The following is a 16,208-nucleotide window of genomic DNA, read 5'->3' on the forward strand; positions in this document are numbered from 1 at the left end:
GATGGTGGCGAGGGTGGTGGTGACGAGGGTGGTGGTGACGAGGGTGGTGGTGATGATGATGGTGAGGGTGGTGGTGATGATGGTGAGGGTGGTGGTGATGATGGTGAGGGTGGTAGTGAGGGTGGTGGTGATGATGGTGGTGATGAGGGTGGTGATGATGGTGAGGGTGGTGGTGATGATGGTGAGGGTGGTGGTGATGATGGTGAGGGTGGTGGTGATGGTGGAGAGTGATGATGGTGGTGATGGTGGTGAGGGTGGTGATGATGGTGAAGAGTGATGATGGTGGTGATGATGGTGAGGGTGGTAGTGCTGATGGTGAGGGTGGTGATGGTGAAGGGTGATGATGGTGAGGGTGGTAGTGCTGATGGTGAGGGTGGTGATGGTGGTGAGGGTGGTGATGGTGGTGAGGGTGGTGATGGTGAAGGGTGATGATGGTGAGGGTGGTGATGATGGTGGTGGTGAGGAAGCCGAGGCGAGCTCACAGAAGAGACTGCCTCACGCTTAATGCCTTAAAAGATGGCGGCCGTGTAGCCGGGCGCGTACATTCTCATTGTGTGTGTGTGGGGTTATTATTGACGAAACGTTTCGCCTGATTGCACCAACTCCTACACTACAGAGTATTCACATCGGTACAGCAATCGCAACACAAACACGCGTAAGTCCACTGCCAACGCCATCACAAGTTGTATTTTTAAGCTGTGTAGGTCACAGCGCAGCCCACACGAGAATGCCCCCCACCCTCCGCGTGTTCGACCGCCCCAGTGCAGCAACAACGACAACAACGCCGCTGGGCGGCTCTGCCCGGGGGACTTCTGAAGGAAGGCGGTACCACGCTTCTCTCGAACTGTTGACGTCTGCGCTGCTAATAATGCTCTCGCGGAGTGTTGGAGGCGACCCAGCAGCATCAGCAGCATCACAGCTGAGAGGAGGTGAGGTTGTCTTTCTGTGTGAGAGTCTCTCTCTGCCTGTGACTGTTACACTCGTGGTCTACGTGTCTCTGTGTGTCTATCACTCTGTGTGTGTCTCTGTGTGTGTCTATCACTCTGTGTGTCTCTGTGTGTGTCTATCACTCTGTGTGTGTCTCTGTGTGTCTATCACTGTGTGTGTGTCTGTGTCTATTACTCTGTGTGTCTCTGTGTGTCTATCACTGTGTGTGTGTCTGTGTGTCTATCACTCTGTGTGTCTGTGTGTCTATCACTCTGTGTGTGTCTGTGTGTCTATCACTCTGTGTGTCTATGTGTGACTGTGTGTCTGTGTGTCTATCACACTGTGTGTCTATGTATGACTGTGTGTCTGTGTGTCTATCACTCGCTAACAGCACGTGCCCCTAAAGTCTGTTAAGGCTATACGGGGGATCTTTGTCTTTGTCTATCACTCTGTGTCTATGTGTGTGTGTCTCTGTGTCTATCACTCTGTGTCTATCACTCTGTGTGTGTCTATGTGTCTATCACACTGTGTCTATGTGTGTATGTGTGTCTATCACTGTGTGTCTATGTGTTTGTGCCTATCGTTGTGTCTATGTGGGCTTGTGTATGTGTGGCTATCCCTCTGTCACTTTGTGTCGCGATGACGCTCCTCGAATTTAAACCAAACATTGCCAAAGCAATTGAACGGCTACAGCAAAGAGAGCGCGAGGCGTGACTGAGTGAGATGTTTCGTGAAGAGCCATAGCGAATTTAAACATCCGCGGAAGTCCGCGCGCTATTCTCGCCACAGCAAAGTGGAGGGTCGCCTCCTGCTCTCGGGAGCGGTGGTTGAGCCCGTGACGAAAACTCCACATTGCCCTGTCGGGGGCCAGACTCTCTTCTCTGTAGGGCCACCCCCAGTCGATTCGAACAGAGTGGTACTCAATCTTGATTTTAAGCTTTCGTGAATGCAGGAATCAATACTCTTTGGTTCTTTCGGTAACGTCACGTAGGTAGAAAATTAAAATAAATCACCACCGCCTCAGAAGCAGACCATGCTTTCCCACCTGAGGTTGGACGCTTGGCGTGTGATGCTGGATGTAATTACTAGCGAAAGGTCGAACTCAAACATTGTAAATGTTGTGGATTCACTCAACACACCGGTGGGCTAAAGTAGTGAACTATTTGTCTTTTGTCAACGTGACTCTTTTTGCTGATTGGCCGTGTCGGGTGGTGGAGGGTTACGACACATTTATAAATTACGCGATCTAAACCCAAACACGTTGATTATGAAACGATCAAAGATGAATAATATTGACGTGTTTAAGCAAACAGTCTACCGCCGGACTATGCAACTCGTTTGAAGGCCAATGTAGACAAATTATCTTCGATAATTTTCGAATATTATTATCGAGGCATCACCCCCCCCCCCGTTTCCTATGCGTACATTGTCAGTAGACCCCCCCCCCCATACGCACGCGGTACACATTTGGGTTAACCCCCCCCCCCCTCCATGCGTACGGACACACACCACCACCACACACACACCACCACCATACACACACCGCCACCATAAACACACCACCACCACAACACACAGCAACCACCACCACCAACACACACACACCACCACACACACCACCACCCCACACACCACCCCACACGCACACCACCACGTCAACCCATGGCACCTGCTGGGTCTCCTGTGACCTGTCAGCAGCGAGCCGTCGACACTTAACGTGGCAGCCTCAAAGTGCACCTAGCCTGGCACAGGCGCCTTGGTGACGTCACCGCTACTTGCGAATGGCGGCTGCTGTTGCTGGGAGGTAGTTGAGGGTGGTGAGAGTGAGTGTGGTGAGGGTGGTGGTGATTGTACCAACTTCTACACTGCAGAGTATTCACACCGCTAAAGCACTCACTCTCAACGCAATCACAAGCTGCATTTTAAAGGTCTGAATTTTGAAAGTCACAATTTCACGGTGCAGCCCACACGAGAATGCCCCCCGGTATGAAAGCGCTTTGGCTCGCCGAGTGTTACGCGGTGGGAGCGGCAGCGGCAGGCGACTGATTATTGTACACTTCGAGAGTGAGGCGGGGTAATGTCGCCTCCAGGCAGCTACGGCATTGCCTACACATTCAGTGACCGGTCAGTCGCCCAGTCGCGCTGCTGCTGCTGCTATCGCTGGGTATTGGAGGCGACCCCACGTCCCTCCTGCGTCTCTCCAGCAGCAGCATCATCACAGCTGAGAGGAGGAGGTGAGGTTGTCTCTCTCGCCCTGCTCACGGAGACTGCGTCCCTGGGTCCCCACCGCGATTCTCGGGGTTCCATTTGGTTCATCGACTCCTCGTGTCGAGGCGTCTCTCTGTGTGAGAGTCTCTGCCTGTGACGGTTACACTCGTGGTCTACGTGTCTCTGTGTCTATCACTCTGTGTGTCTGTGTGTGTATCACTGTGTGTCTATGTGTGACTGTGTCTGTGTATGACTGTGTGTCTATCACTATAAACATTCTGCGATTCTCGCCACAGCAAAGTGGAGGGTCGCCTCCTGCTCTCGGGAGCGGTGGTTGAGCCCGTGACGGAAACTCCACATTGCCCTGTCGGGGGCCAGACTCTCTCCTCTGTAGGGCCACCCCCAGTCGATTCGAACAAAGTGGTACCCAATTTATCCGCCACGACTGGGATCTGTGCCACTTCGGGCTGGGAGGCTGCGTCCGGGTGGAACTTCCGCGGGTTTCTCAATGCGCTGGTGAATTCACTCGCAGCCAGTTGGCTGTGTGGGTGATGTTGTTGTCTGTGGGGAGCGGTGGTGCAGCGGTTAGCGCGCTGCGCTACGAACCCAGTGTCCCGAGTTCGATTCCCGCTCACGGTCAACACCAGTGACGATCATCTGACCCGGACCTGGGCTTCTCCTAGGTCGACTCGGCCTCAAATGAATACCTGGTGCGTTGTGTAAACATCGCCACTGGGGAGACAAAGGCGGCCGAGCGTGGTGTTGGCCACCCACCCACTCGTGTACCGTTCTGGCCTTCATAGGTGCTCCTCGCTAACAGCACTTGCCTCTACAGTCTGTTCAGGCTACACGGGGCATCTTTGTCTTCATCTCTGTGGAGTCGTTCACTGCAAAGGCAGTCGACTCCGCCTCTTAACGCCACCAGTCATCAGTGACGTCACGAGTTCCTCATTCTGCTTCTTCCCTCCCACTGGAGAGAAGTCACTTAAGGACATGGTGGGAAATCCCCCCCTGCCTACTCAGCATCGGGGTTACCAGAGTTGAGCAGCGTCGACCGCCTTGGCAGTGAATTGCAACCATCACACACACACACCACCACCCCATACACACCACCACCACTCACACACACCACCACCCCACACACACCACCACCCCACCACACATACACACCACCACCACCCCACACACACCACCCCACCACACACACCACCACCCCACACACACCACCCCACCACACATACACACACACCACCACACAGTAACCACCACCACAAAGCAACCACCACCAAACACCACCACCCCACACGCACACCACCGCCCCGTTACCCCATGGCACCTGCTGGGTCTGTCCCGTGACCTGCCAGCAGCGAGCCTTTGACACTTCACGTGGTAGCCTGAAAGTGCACCTAGCCTGGCACAGGCGCCTTGGTGACGTCATCGCCACTTGCGAATGGCGGCTGCTGTTGCTTGGAGGTAGTTGAGAGTGGTGAGGGTGGTGAGGGTGATGAGAGTGAGGGTGATGAGGGTGGTGGTGAGGATTGTACCAACTCCGACACTACAGAGTATTCACACCGGTACAGCACTCACAACACAAACACGAGTAAGTCCACTGCCAACGCCATCACAAGTTGTATCTAGACGCTGTCCAGGTCACAGCGCAGCCCACACGAGAATGTCCCCCCCCCCCCTTGAGCGTGTTCGAGCGTCCGAGTGTCACGCGGCGACAGCAGCAGCAGCAGGCGACTCTGATTGGACACTTGGAAAGTGGAGGCACCCCCCGCCCCTCCCCCGCCCCCGTGCCAAAGCTGCCACCGCTAGCCCAGTGACGTCACGCCTCTTTAAAGTTTTCGAAAAAGTCGCGTCTTGGTTGCTGCTGCTGCTATCGCCGGGTATTGGAGGCGACCACACGTCCCTCCTGCTCCTGCTGCTCCTCTACCACCACCAGCAGCACCACCAGCATCACCACAGCTGAGAGGAGGAGGCGAGGTTGTCTCTCGCCCTGCTCACGGAGACTGCGTCCCTGGGTCCCCACCGCAATTCTCGGGGTTCCATTTGGTCAATCGACTCCTCGTGTCTTTACCTTTGTGAGTGTGTGACGTTTTCTCTGTGTGTCTGGTGTGAGTCAGTGGCTGTTTGTCCCACCGTGTCTACCTGTGCGTCTACCTGTGTGTGTATCACTCTGCCATTGGGTGCCGATTGACGTGATTCCGACCATTGCCTCGTGTACGTCGGCAGGAGGTCTAAATGCAGAGCGCGCCGCGTTATTACAAAAACGGCATAGCGCAAAAGCGCCTCGACCGACGATTGTCTGCAATGGCAAAGGAGCCACCATCGCCCCCCCCACCACCACGACCCTCCTCCGGCTCCCCGGTTCCCCAGTCGGTTATTTTGTCCCGGAGTTTGGTGCGTTTGTAGCGTCGGAATTACATCGCACACACCGCCGTGTAGACTTACCTGTAGTTGCAGGCACGGGTCGATAGGGGGGTGCCACCCTGAGCTAGAAGACTGGCGAGGCTGGGACCCTGGGACCCGACGTCGTTTTAAGGGCCAAGCGTGGACCAGTGGTCGAGACCCGCACCTTGGCTGTGTCAGGTCAGGTAGCCTCCCCTAGGGTAATCGTAGTCGGAGGACCTGAGAGCGTAGCCAGAGTCAGGCACGTTAGGAGTGGGCTGTGTCCCACGGGTTGGTATCGTAATGAAGAAGTTACCTCTACAAGTGTCTCCGGAACCCATTACACCTCTAAAGACTACAGCTCCGTGGAACCCACTACACATGCATTAATCCCCCCCCCCCCCCTGCGTGCAATAAGTGCTCACAAGTGACACCATCACGTCTACCGTTCTAAGTAACAAAACAGGATTTCTGCACAACTCTGGCTGTCGCCTGATGAAGCTGGTTGTAATTACTGGAGAAACGTCGTAATCAGATGTAAATGTTGTGGCTTTGCTCTCCAACACACCGGTGTGCTGCTCTAGTAATGAATTGGCCACGTTCTGTTTACGTGACAAGCCTTACTAATTGGCTGTCGCGTGATGGCGGGTTTAACGACAGATTTATACTGGTACGAACGAAGTGGACCAGCCTACAATAGATTATATCGTCCGTCCGTCCGATGTCCGATTACGTGTAGCAACATCGCCCCCTACTAAAAACACTTGGCATGACCCTACAAAAACATTTAGACTCTGTGAGGCTTTCCTGGATAAACAAGTGTAACATTCCCTTATAATTCCCTCAGATAGCTTTTAATTTAAACATTTAAATTAATGAGGCTTTCCTGGCTAAACACGTGTAACATTCCCTTATAATTCCCTGAGATAGCTTTGAATTAAAACTTCGAAATTAAATAAAAAAACTCACAGCGCCCTAAAGCCTACAGCTAGGCCTAAAGCCTAGAACTAGGCCTCAAAGTCTCCCTTCGTATCGTACCCCCGCGTGTGTGAAAGGGAGTTAATGTTTAACAATGTTACATTCCCTGATGTTTTAAAATAGAAACATTTACATTTAAAGCTTTTACATTAATTATTAAAACATTTAAATTAAAAATTAAGTCACAGCGCCCTAAAGCCTACAGCTAGGCCTAAAGCCTAGAACTAGGCCTCAAAATCTCCCTTCGGATCGTCCGATTAGGTGTAGCAACATCGCCCCCTACTGCAAACACTTGGCAGGACCCTACAAAAACCTTTAGACTCAGTGGGGCTTTCCTGGCTAAACAAGTGTAATAATACATTATGTTTATATTCTTTGGTTATTCGTTCCTACCAGCCCACCCCGCAGGGTCCTGTTATTCACGCACTCTAACCCAAAAAAACCTGTATTATGGATGGTATTGGTCGCGAAAACCTACAACGTGTTAAGCTCGCTACACCACCGCTCATAATCACAACACTGCCTGCTCCAGTCTATGTTATTAAAGTTGGGATCACTAAATTCAAAATATGAATCTCATCACCGACATTACACATTAAAAGATGTAGAAGCGGAGTTATGTGAAAGTGAGGGAGCGTGAACCATTGGAGTGAGGACGTGAGATGGACTAATGACTCATTCTCCTTTGTGATCATCAGCAGACAGAGCCAACCATGAAGCTGGTCCTCATCCCAGTGTTCATCTCCCTTCTGGGTGAGTTCACACCCAGAGCCACTCACCCAGCACACATTGGACGGTGCCCTTTCATTAGCCAGGTGAGAGTTCACTGTTACCTCCCTCGCCGGGAATGGAGGAGGTTGTGGGTTCGATTCTGACCCTGACGCCTTTTGTATACTTGGAGTTTGCGTGTCTCTCTCACTGTGGTCACGTGGATTTGTCTCCGGGTCTTCCGGTTTTTTCCTCCACATTTATAATCAACGCGCATTTCGATTATTTGTTGCTGTAAATTTCAGCACGACAAGCCACTTCGTTGAACTGTCATTTGTGGCCAGGTCACTTACCTGCTAATTAGAATAGTTTTTTAGTTTTTAAATAAACCGCCGTGACGATGAGGTCACGGTGATGTGACCCCTGTGACACCGCCCTGGCCGTGCCAGTGGCTCCCGGGCCGCGCGCTCCGCCGAGTCTGGTTACTGACGGTGGGGGAGGCAGCCCTAAGATTTGGTCGAGGGGGAGACGTTTCACTGCGCTCACTCACCAGGTGAGCGGCCTTCCTCTCCGACAGCTGATGCTATGTGGAGCTTACCGTGTCGTAGCTTCCATTGAGGTCGTAGTTTTATGTATCTATTCTTCACAATTTCAAATGTAGATGGTGTAGCACCTCTGTGTTTAACGGCATTTTCAAGATCTCTCTGTGGCCGTTACCACTGGACGAACCTTTGCAGAGTGGCGTAACGAGTGTAAGCGATGTCTCTGTAGATAAAACGACATTTGAGTAATCGGAATAACTTTTCCCTTGACTGCAATTTAATACCAATAATGATAGATGTGTTTCGGACATTCATTCCAAATCTACTCCTAACCTAAAAAAATGCATCACGTATATCCCAAAAATAATACCAAAGAACATACATATTAAACACGTTTGATTAATAATTAATTAAATCGTTAATAATCAACCCTTTGTGAAGGTGATGTGTAGGCGTTGCTGTTGTGCACTGTGGAGGTAGCGTGACGCTGTCGCCGATGGGTGATGCAGCCTCCTGTGCACTTCTTGTTTGACGATGTCATGGTGCATGCTGCAGTGAAATTTTGTTCACGTGGAAATTAGATTTTCTAAATCGAAACGAGTTGATTATTTGTCAATTTCGTTTAAGGAGAAATTTCGTAAAGGGAACCATACAAATAACCCAACTGGCAATGGATACCCATTGTCATTTATATACATTCATTAATTCCCCCCCACTTCACGCAAAAAGTTTCTCACAAGTGTTGTCATCACATCTACCCCTCTATTAAAGGAAGGAAACAGGAGGATATCTCCACAAATCTGGCTGTCACCTGATAATGCCGGTTGTAATTACTGGTGAAACTTCGTACTCCGATTGTAAATGTTGTCCCTTTGCTCTCGATCACACCGGTTAGTGCTGTACTAGTGACGAATTGGCACGTTCTGTTTACGTGACAAACCTTACTAATTGGCTGTGTCGGGTGGTGGCGGGTTTAACGACACATTTATATATTTATGCGATCTAACCCCAAAAAAATGCCTGTATTATAAACTGAGGGATACTCCTGTATCTGTAACGAGTGTGACCGGTCTCCCTGTAGATACGGCATTGGCTGCGATGCTCCAGATCACTCTTCCGCAGAGTCTGTCTGTGAGGGAGGGAGAGAACGTGACTCTTCCCTGCTCCTTCTCCCCACCGGCAACCCACCTGGACCATATCATCATCCAGTGGTTCTGGATGCCCAGACGCTACGCAGAGAACATGACGAGAAGAGAGATGAAGAAGGTGACGGCCGCATTTCATGTCAACCGTGAATAATTGTCTCTGTACTTGATGTCTACGTCAACACGTAACAGATAATAACAAAATTATGTGGCGCCCTTTAATTACCCAGAAATGTCCCAATTAGTCTCACAACTCCATTTCAGGAAGGTACTGCTCTAGATCTTTGCCCAATGAGAATTCAAGTTTCATTTATTTCATTTAGTGTTTTTGGTATAGCCCTGTGAGCCATACGGCTCTTAAGTTGGGTGCAACCGCAACAAACAAAATATGAACAGAGAACATCCCAAGGCGACAACGTGCAACAGACAAACCAGCAAATCTTCCAAAAAACCAACAACAACACTACAACGCTCTGTGCAAAAATCCCAGCGCGACACAAGTCAAACAACAACAACCGCAAGACAATTTAGACCAACCATACGTTCTCGAAATCACCCAAATAAAGCCATAAAAACAAATGTAACAACAGTAATCATAGGAACTGCGATTCAAATTCAACAACAAACGATATACCCAGCAAGCGTACGATGTGTGAGTGAGTCAGTGCACGATGTGTGAGCGAGTCATTGCAAGATGAGTGAGTGCATCACGGCCTCCTCCACACCATCACGGCCTCGCTCCCTCGGCTCCCTTGGCTCCCTCAGCTCATGCCTCACCCACTGCAACCGACCCTGCCAGCAGCCATCTTATCTGGCTTCATGTGGAGGGAAACCAGAGTACCTGATGAAACTCGTGTTTAATACGAGGGGGATTACACGCAATACTCTACACAGATTCAAGTCCACAGGTAGACCCACTCTCAACACTCTACGCAAACTCAACATTGATATTTTGCCATCCCCTTGTCGCGTTGCAGCCGAAGCCTACAACGCTTGGTATTCCCAGTAGGTCTCCCATCTAGGTGGTAACCGAGCTCAAGTCTGCTGAGCTAGCGACATGCAACGAGCCCAGGGGCATTCAGGACGATTTTACCGTGGGCATCGTGTGCCATTGTGGTTGACCTTCCATATTGTGGTTTGTGTCATTGCAGATTTATCAAACGAGGGATGAGAAAAAGGACTTCAGTATCGTTAGGTCTGTGGGAGACGTGCTGACGGGAGACTGCTCCATCGGCATCCCCAACATCTCCAGTAGCCTCGGCCCCGTGGCTCTGTGCCGCATCGACTGTCGCCGATGCAACGCGGAGAACAACGAGGTGCAAGGGGAGGTGCTGCTGGACGTGATGCCTGCAGGTGAACAAGAGCTGAGCGTGGTGCTGTAGCTGATACAGCCATCATTGTCGCTATAAAACTCTTCACCACTCGATAACAATTAAACTTTGGCAAAATGATTATATCAGTCTCACATCGTATTAGCTTGTCCACATTGATTATGTTGGTGATTTGCTTTGCTTTACTTTTCGCACGCATAAAGACGAGGACTACTCAAGCGTTCTCGACCACTCATCATGCGCCTGCCACGAGTCCTCTAACGCTGATGCGCGATTTCAGTTATGCAGTGAATAATGCACGGAATATGAGGGTGTCGTTTAATGTATACGCCTTAACAATTGGCAAAGCGCTCATTTAATGGATAATGCACGTTTGTTTTACAACTTTCTTGATTTAGTTTCTTGTTTTATAATTTGTCAGATAATAAAATATATAAGAAAATAAAATGAGCACCGTTCGTCACGACGTTGTTCAAAACGGATGAAGCGATTATGGGGGAACTTGCGTTGCACGGTGCACGAGATTTAACTCCTTGAGGCCGGGAGGTCAAGGGTCATGGAAAAACTGGGGTACAGGGCTGGAGTGGGCATTTGTACAGAGCTGAGTGATTCTCAGCCAGGAATCTGTGATGCACGTGGATCAGGTCTTGAGTGTGGCACGTGAAGCCGTGTTGAGTGAGTGTCTCTCCCTGCTGCACGTGAAGCCGTGTTGAGTGAGTGGTCTCTCCCTGCTGCACGTGAAGCCGTGTTGAGTGAGTGGTCTCTCCCTGCTGCACGTGAAGCCGTGTTGAGTGAGTGGTCTCTCCCTGCTGCACGTGAAGCCGTGTTGAGTGAGTGGTCTCTCCCTGCTGCACGTGAAGCCGTGTTGAGTGAGTGGTCTCTCCCTGCTGCACGTGAAGCCAAGTTGAGTGAGTGGTCTCTCCCTGCTGCAGGTGAAGCAGTGTTGAGTGAGTGGTCTCTCCCTGCTGCAGGTGAAGCCATGTTGAGTGAGTGGTCTCTCCCTGCTGCACGTGAAGCCGTGTTGAGTGAGTGGTCTCTCCCTGCTGCACGTGAAGCCGTGTTGAGTGAGTGTCTCTCCTTGCTGCACGTGAAGCCGTGTTGAGTGAGTGGTCTCTCCCTGCTGCACGTGAAGCCGTGTTGAGTGAGTGGTCTCTCCCTGCTGCACGTGAAGCCGTGTTGAGTGAGTGGTCTCTCCCTGCTGCACGTGAAGCCGTGCTGAGTGAGTGGTCTCTCCCTGCTGCACATGAAGCCGTGTTGAGTGAGTGTCTCTCCCTGCTGCACGTGAAGCAGTATTCAGTCGCTGGGTGGGGCGGTGGTGCTGGGTGCGAGTGGGGGTCACGCTGAGCTCCCCCGCCCCCTCCCCTCTGTCTCCGTGTCTCTGCAGCCCCACAGTCAGACGGTGGGGGCGTGAGTGACGCTACCCTCGCCCCTCGAGAGGAGACCTCACTCAATGGAGTGTTGGTGGCTGCCTACGTCCTGGTTGCCGTCCTCTTCGCCATCTCCGTCATCATCTTCGTCTTCATCTGGATGAAATGCCGTCGGTCTTCAGGGCTCTGCCCCCCCTCACGCAGGTGCCCCCCCCCCCTCCAGCCCAGGCACCCGGACCGCCCAGCCCAGCCTCTGGTGAATGAGCGTGGACGTGGGCAGACGGGCTGAGCTCTCTCGGTGGCCTCCCACTCGGTGTCACTGACGAGGTTTCACGTTCACGCACCGCCGGGTCTGGGTCTCTTCCTGAGTGGTTCATAGCGGCCGTGCCGGGGACGCTGAGCCAACACCGAGCTCCTGGGTTCAGCCCCTTGGTCTTGCCGACTCGAACCGATATGAAAGAGTGAGCGCCATTGAGGCCCTCTGCTCGTTCCCGGCGAGATACGTCCACGCGTTGCTGTGTGCAGGCACCGCGTGGTTGGTAAACCTGCTGTTTGTTTTTATTTCCACAGTGGCGGTGGGAATGCAGACGTGCCTGGGGACGTGCGTGGGGACGTGAACGGGCAGCTGCTGATGAACGGACACGAAGAGAAAAAACAAAATGTATTGGAGATCGTGGCCGCTTGATAATGTTCAGGGCAGCTCTCTGCCCCACGTGGAGCGGGTCGCACACACACACACACAGGGCGCTAGTTCGGTACAAACTGCCCGTGTGCCACGGGTTCCACGTTTTGTTTGAAACCTTAGACCATCATGCCTTTGCCACCTCTTGCCTTGACAACCATAACTCTCGACCGGATATCTCTCGTGTGTCTCCAACTCCATCACCTCTTTATCCTGGAATTCTCAGTGTCCGTGAACGAAACCACATGACCCCAATCCTGAAATTGCTTCATCAGGTCCCGAATCTGTTTGAGGTGAACTTGATAGTGGGCACCACCGTGGCGAGATGTTAACTACCTCGCCTGCTATACAGGAGATCGTGGGTTCGTGTGATGGTGAACGCGTGGTGGTGAACGCGTGATGGTGAACACACGAGCGCTGTGCGTGAGACCCAGAGTGAACGTGTGATGGTAAATGTGCCGTCAAACCCGCCACCACCTAACACAGCCAGTTAGTAAGGTTGGTGGCGGCTTTAACGACTCATTTATACGTCTACGTGAGCTAACCCAAATACACAGTGTTATGGATGACATTGGTCACGATGGCCAACGTGTTAAACGGAGCCTGAGACTCTACCCCTATCTCGTGAGATATCTCTCTCACCTGGCTCAACAAATCAATTCTTAATTTATTAAAATCGTAATTACCATTCGTGATAATGGAAGAATCGCGAGGGGGGTGGGTGGGGTCTGATTGACTGACACCCGTGCGTCGCTCTCATTGGCTGAGCAGCTTGTGGGCGGCAACGTTAAGCGCTTTGTAGTTTTTTAGATTTTTTTTTCCCCAGTAAACATTTTCTCTCCAGGCATCCTACCGGTGGGTCGCGCTCAGTGAGGTCAGCCTGTGGTGTGGATTTGTTGAGAGCAGGGCCGGATTAATGTTCTTGTTCGGCCCTCGGCACTTGAGTTTCGTCGGCACTTTAAGCGATAACTCTCTACAGATGCTGCTGCCCCATGTGACGACCACCGCTGACACTCCACTCGCTTCACGCGTTGCTACTTCGTCCAGCCGCTGGACAGATGTCGTTAGTGCTGGCAGGTTCACGATTTAGTTTGTGCCCTCATTCGATAGGAGGGTGCGGCTGTGTGCCGCAGATAAACGGATTTAATTTTATATATAAGCAAACGTTTCTTTAACATTTTTTATTGCGATTACATCGGATGACGCAGATTCAAAAAGATGCCGTTCATGGTCATCGATAACAAAAAACACACACGGGTCAATTTTACATTCGTAGAACCTCTGTACATTGCCTACTGTGGCCTATTGGATAATACGGCCCTGGTGAGTGGGTGGGTGTGTGAGTGGGTGGTTGAGTGGCTGGGTGAGTGGCATAGGGACCTCGCAGACATGACGGAACGTCTGACATGAAATACTCTGCTCGGTGATATGATATACAGGGTGTTTCAAAGAGATGGACCCGATTTGAAATCTTTCAAATCGGGTCAATCTTTTGAAACATCCTGTATATTTTTTTCCTCCTGATGACGATCGCTTGTGTTGTGATCGAAACGTCGTAGTTTTTACTTTATTTTCTTTCATTTTTTCTATCTACGTGACTTTACCGAAAGATCCAAAGAATAGGATACGAAATAAAGTTAAAGATTCGTACACTGGTCTTAGAAAAGTCAGGGTCATGTTTTACACATCTAATGTTTTGCCTTTTTGTATCGATTCTTTGTGTTCATGTTGTTTGTTGTGAGTCGATGTCGTGCCCCCCGACTGGACATCTGACAGCTGATCGCAGCTCGTTGGGTTCCTCCTGTCTAAAGTATTAAGAATGTGACATTTACCGTGGTAAAGATGTGTTTAGAGTCGTTCTTTGTGTTGCAAGACTCACATTGTACTTGAGTGGATTCTGGAAATAAAAATAAAAACTCGTTGCGTTCTCTGTCCAAGGGCTCAGCTTTCCTTAGCCCACCTCGTCACCCCCCACTCGCCCTCCACACCTCATCACTCCCCACTCGCCCCCCTCACCTCGTCACCCCCCACTCTCCCTCCTCACCTCGTCACCCCCCACTCGCCCTCCTCACCTCATCACTCCCCACTTCCCGTCGTCGCCTTCCTCCCCAGCGGCGCTGCACCAGGTGACGCCACCACCGCCTGGGACGGCGCGGTCACTGCCACGAGGAGCCGTGCGCTGTGGGGCGAGCCCCATGCAGCTGCTGCTGCCCCTTGGAGTCGCCTCCTCCTCTCTCTGTCTCCTCCTCTCTCTGTCTCCTCCTCTCTCTCTCTCTGTCTCTCTCTTTCTTTGTCTCTCGCTTTGTCTCTCTCTGTGCCTCTCTCTGTGTCTCTGTCTCTCTCTGTCTGTCTCTCTCTCTCTGTCTCTCTCTCTGTGCTCTGCCAGGCGGTTGCAGTGTACGAGAGAGAGAGGGTCTCCTCCGCCAGGGTCAACTGGGCCAAGTGCGAGGCCCCCGCTGTGTTTGGGGTCGCGAGGTGACGTTTGCTCTGTGCTCCCAGGAGTCAGTTGGCAGGACGACGGAGTCAAGTACCTGGGGATTTACCTAAGAAACCACGCGACGTCGCTCTGTACAATTGGGTCGAGCTGGCCAAACTACGATCGAGGCTAAATTACTGACATGGGCACACCTCGCTCCGCAGATGTCCTTCAGGGGCCGAGTGCTCGTCGCTAACACCCTGGCAGCATCCGTGCTGTGGCACAAGACCGAGGCCCTCCAGCCTCCTGCTTGGCTACTCACCAGAGTCAACCGCTCACTCGCACATTTCGTCTGGCATGGGAAGCACCGGCTCAGGCCGGGTGTTCTCTGCCTGCCGGTGGGCGAGGGCGGCCAGGGTCTGGTGGACGTCGCCACCAGGGTCATGAGTTTCAGGCTCATGGCAATCAGGCGGCTGCTGTACGACCGGGAGGAGCTACCCTGGAAGTCGCTGGCCCTCGCCCTGCTGAGGATTGCAGGGGTGTGCCTGGGGTACGGAAAGGAGCTCTTCCTGATGGACCTGAGCCTGGTCGACTACACGAGGCTGCCAGGTTATCACCAGAGCCTCTTGGACGCGTGGCGGAGCTTCGAGTGGACCAGAACGCGCGTGGTGCCCTATGACCTCGTGCAGTTCCTGAACGAGCCCTTGTTCTGCAACGGCCTTTTCCAGGGAATCAGAGGAGAGAGTACCCTAGCTCTACACCTCACATCAGCAGGGCTGCTGACAGTCTTCCACCTCGTGCAGACCCACCAGCCAAAGTGAGATCGCCAGCACGGTGGGACTCCGCTCCGTGCTCGCTGGGGAGAAGCTGCTGCGGGACGTCGCTCCGCGCCATGAAGGAGCTGTGCCTGAAGCTGGAGGCGCCGGGGGATGGTGGCGGCCCCCCCTCCTCCTCCCGGAGTTGTACTTCTCCTGTGCACAGCTCCCTGGCCACAGCGACTCCGGCAAGCTCCTGAAGTTCCGAGGCTGTAGGAATGTGCCCCTGAAGAGTGCCCTGAACACAGCGCTCTACACGTGCTGTGTCAAGGCGATGCATTCCCGGGACCTGGCCGACCTACCGGACACAAAACGGAGAGACCATTTCTCTCCCCTCATTGCGGCCGCCCCCCAGCGGAAACAAATGTACAAGCCTCCCGTAGCCAAACGCTGCGGTGACCTCCAGTGGAGGTTGGCACACTCCATGTTGCCATTGGCCGTGTGGCTCAGTCGAATCTCGCCAGGGGTAACAGACTTGTGCATTTCCCGCGGTGCCAGGGAGGATCTACCCCACCAGTACTTATGCTGCCAGTGGCTCAAACCAATGTTCCGCCTTTTGGGGGACATCTTCAGGAAGCTGGGGGTGCCCTTCTACAACAGCAGCTTCTTATATGGGGTGGTGCCTTACCTGGCTAACAAGCGCCATGACCTCGCTAACTTCGCCTGTGCTCAGCATCTAAAACTATGCTGGAAGGTGA

At 52.3% G+C, this 16,208-nt stretch overlaps 1 protein-coding gene across 6 annotated transcripts; it reads left to right on the plus strand.

Moving 5' to 3' along the window:
• The first annotated feature begins 775 nt into the window (after positions 1–775).
• LOC133339627 (uncharacterized) lies at positions 776–14,201 on the plus strand. Of its 6 annotated transcripts, none has more exons than XM_061547765.1 (6): positions 776–929; positions 7,203–7,257; positions 8,836–9,020; positions 10,051–10,252; positions 11,615–11,801; positions 12,168–14,201. In XM_061547765.1, the coding sequence occupies exons 2-6, from the start codon at positions 7,218–7,220 to the stop codon at positions 12,280–12,282; spliced, it is 729 nt and encodes a 242-aa protein (XP_061403749.1). In that variant the 5' UTR covers positions 776–929; positions 7,203–7,217; the 3' UTR covers positions 12,283–14,201. The 6 variants fall into 6 exon arrangements, with proteins under 6 accessions (XP_061403749.1, XP_061403753.1, XP_061403754.1 ...); XM_061547769.1 differs by having other exon boundaries at positions 831–929; positions 7,206–7,257; XM_061547770.1 differs by lacking the exon at positions 776–929 and adding an exon at positions 2,687–3,161 and having other exon boundaries at positions 7,206–7,257.
• Positions 14,202–16,208: the final 2,007 nt, after the last annotated feature.

The sequence above is a fragment of the Lethenteron reissneri genome, unplaced genomic scaffold (assembly GCF_015708825.2).
Source record: "Lethenteron reissneri isolate LAM-NWPU_2019-01 unplaced genomic scaffold, ASM1570882v1 scaffold_1937, whole genome shotgun sequence".
NCBI lineage: Eukaryota > Metazoa > Chordata > Hyperoartia > Petromyzontiformes > Petromyzontidae > Lethenteron > Lethenteron reissneri.

Excerpts from the sequence above, each read along its gene's own strand:
- LOC133339627 (XM_061547765.1), top strand. The coding sequence starts at position 7,218 with ATGAAGCTGGTCCTCATCCCAGTGTTCATCTCCCTTCTGG. Across the intron at positions 7,258-8,835 it reads AGTGTTCATCTCCCTTCTGG|ATACGGCATTGGCTGCGATG; the intron begins GTGAGTTCACAC and ends GTCTCCCTGTAG. Across the intron at positions 10,253-11,614 it reads GCTGGACGTGATGCCTGCAG|CCCCACAGTCAGACGGTGGG; the intron begins GTGAACAAGAGC and ends GTGTCTCTGCAG.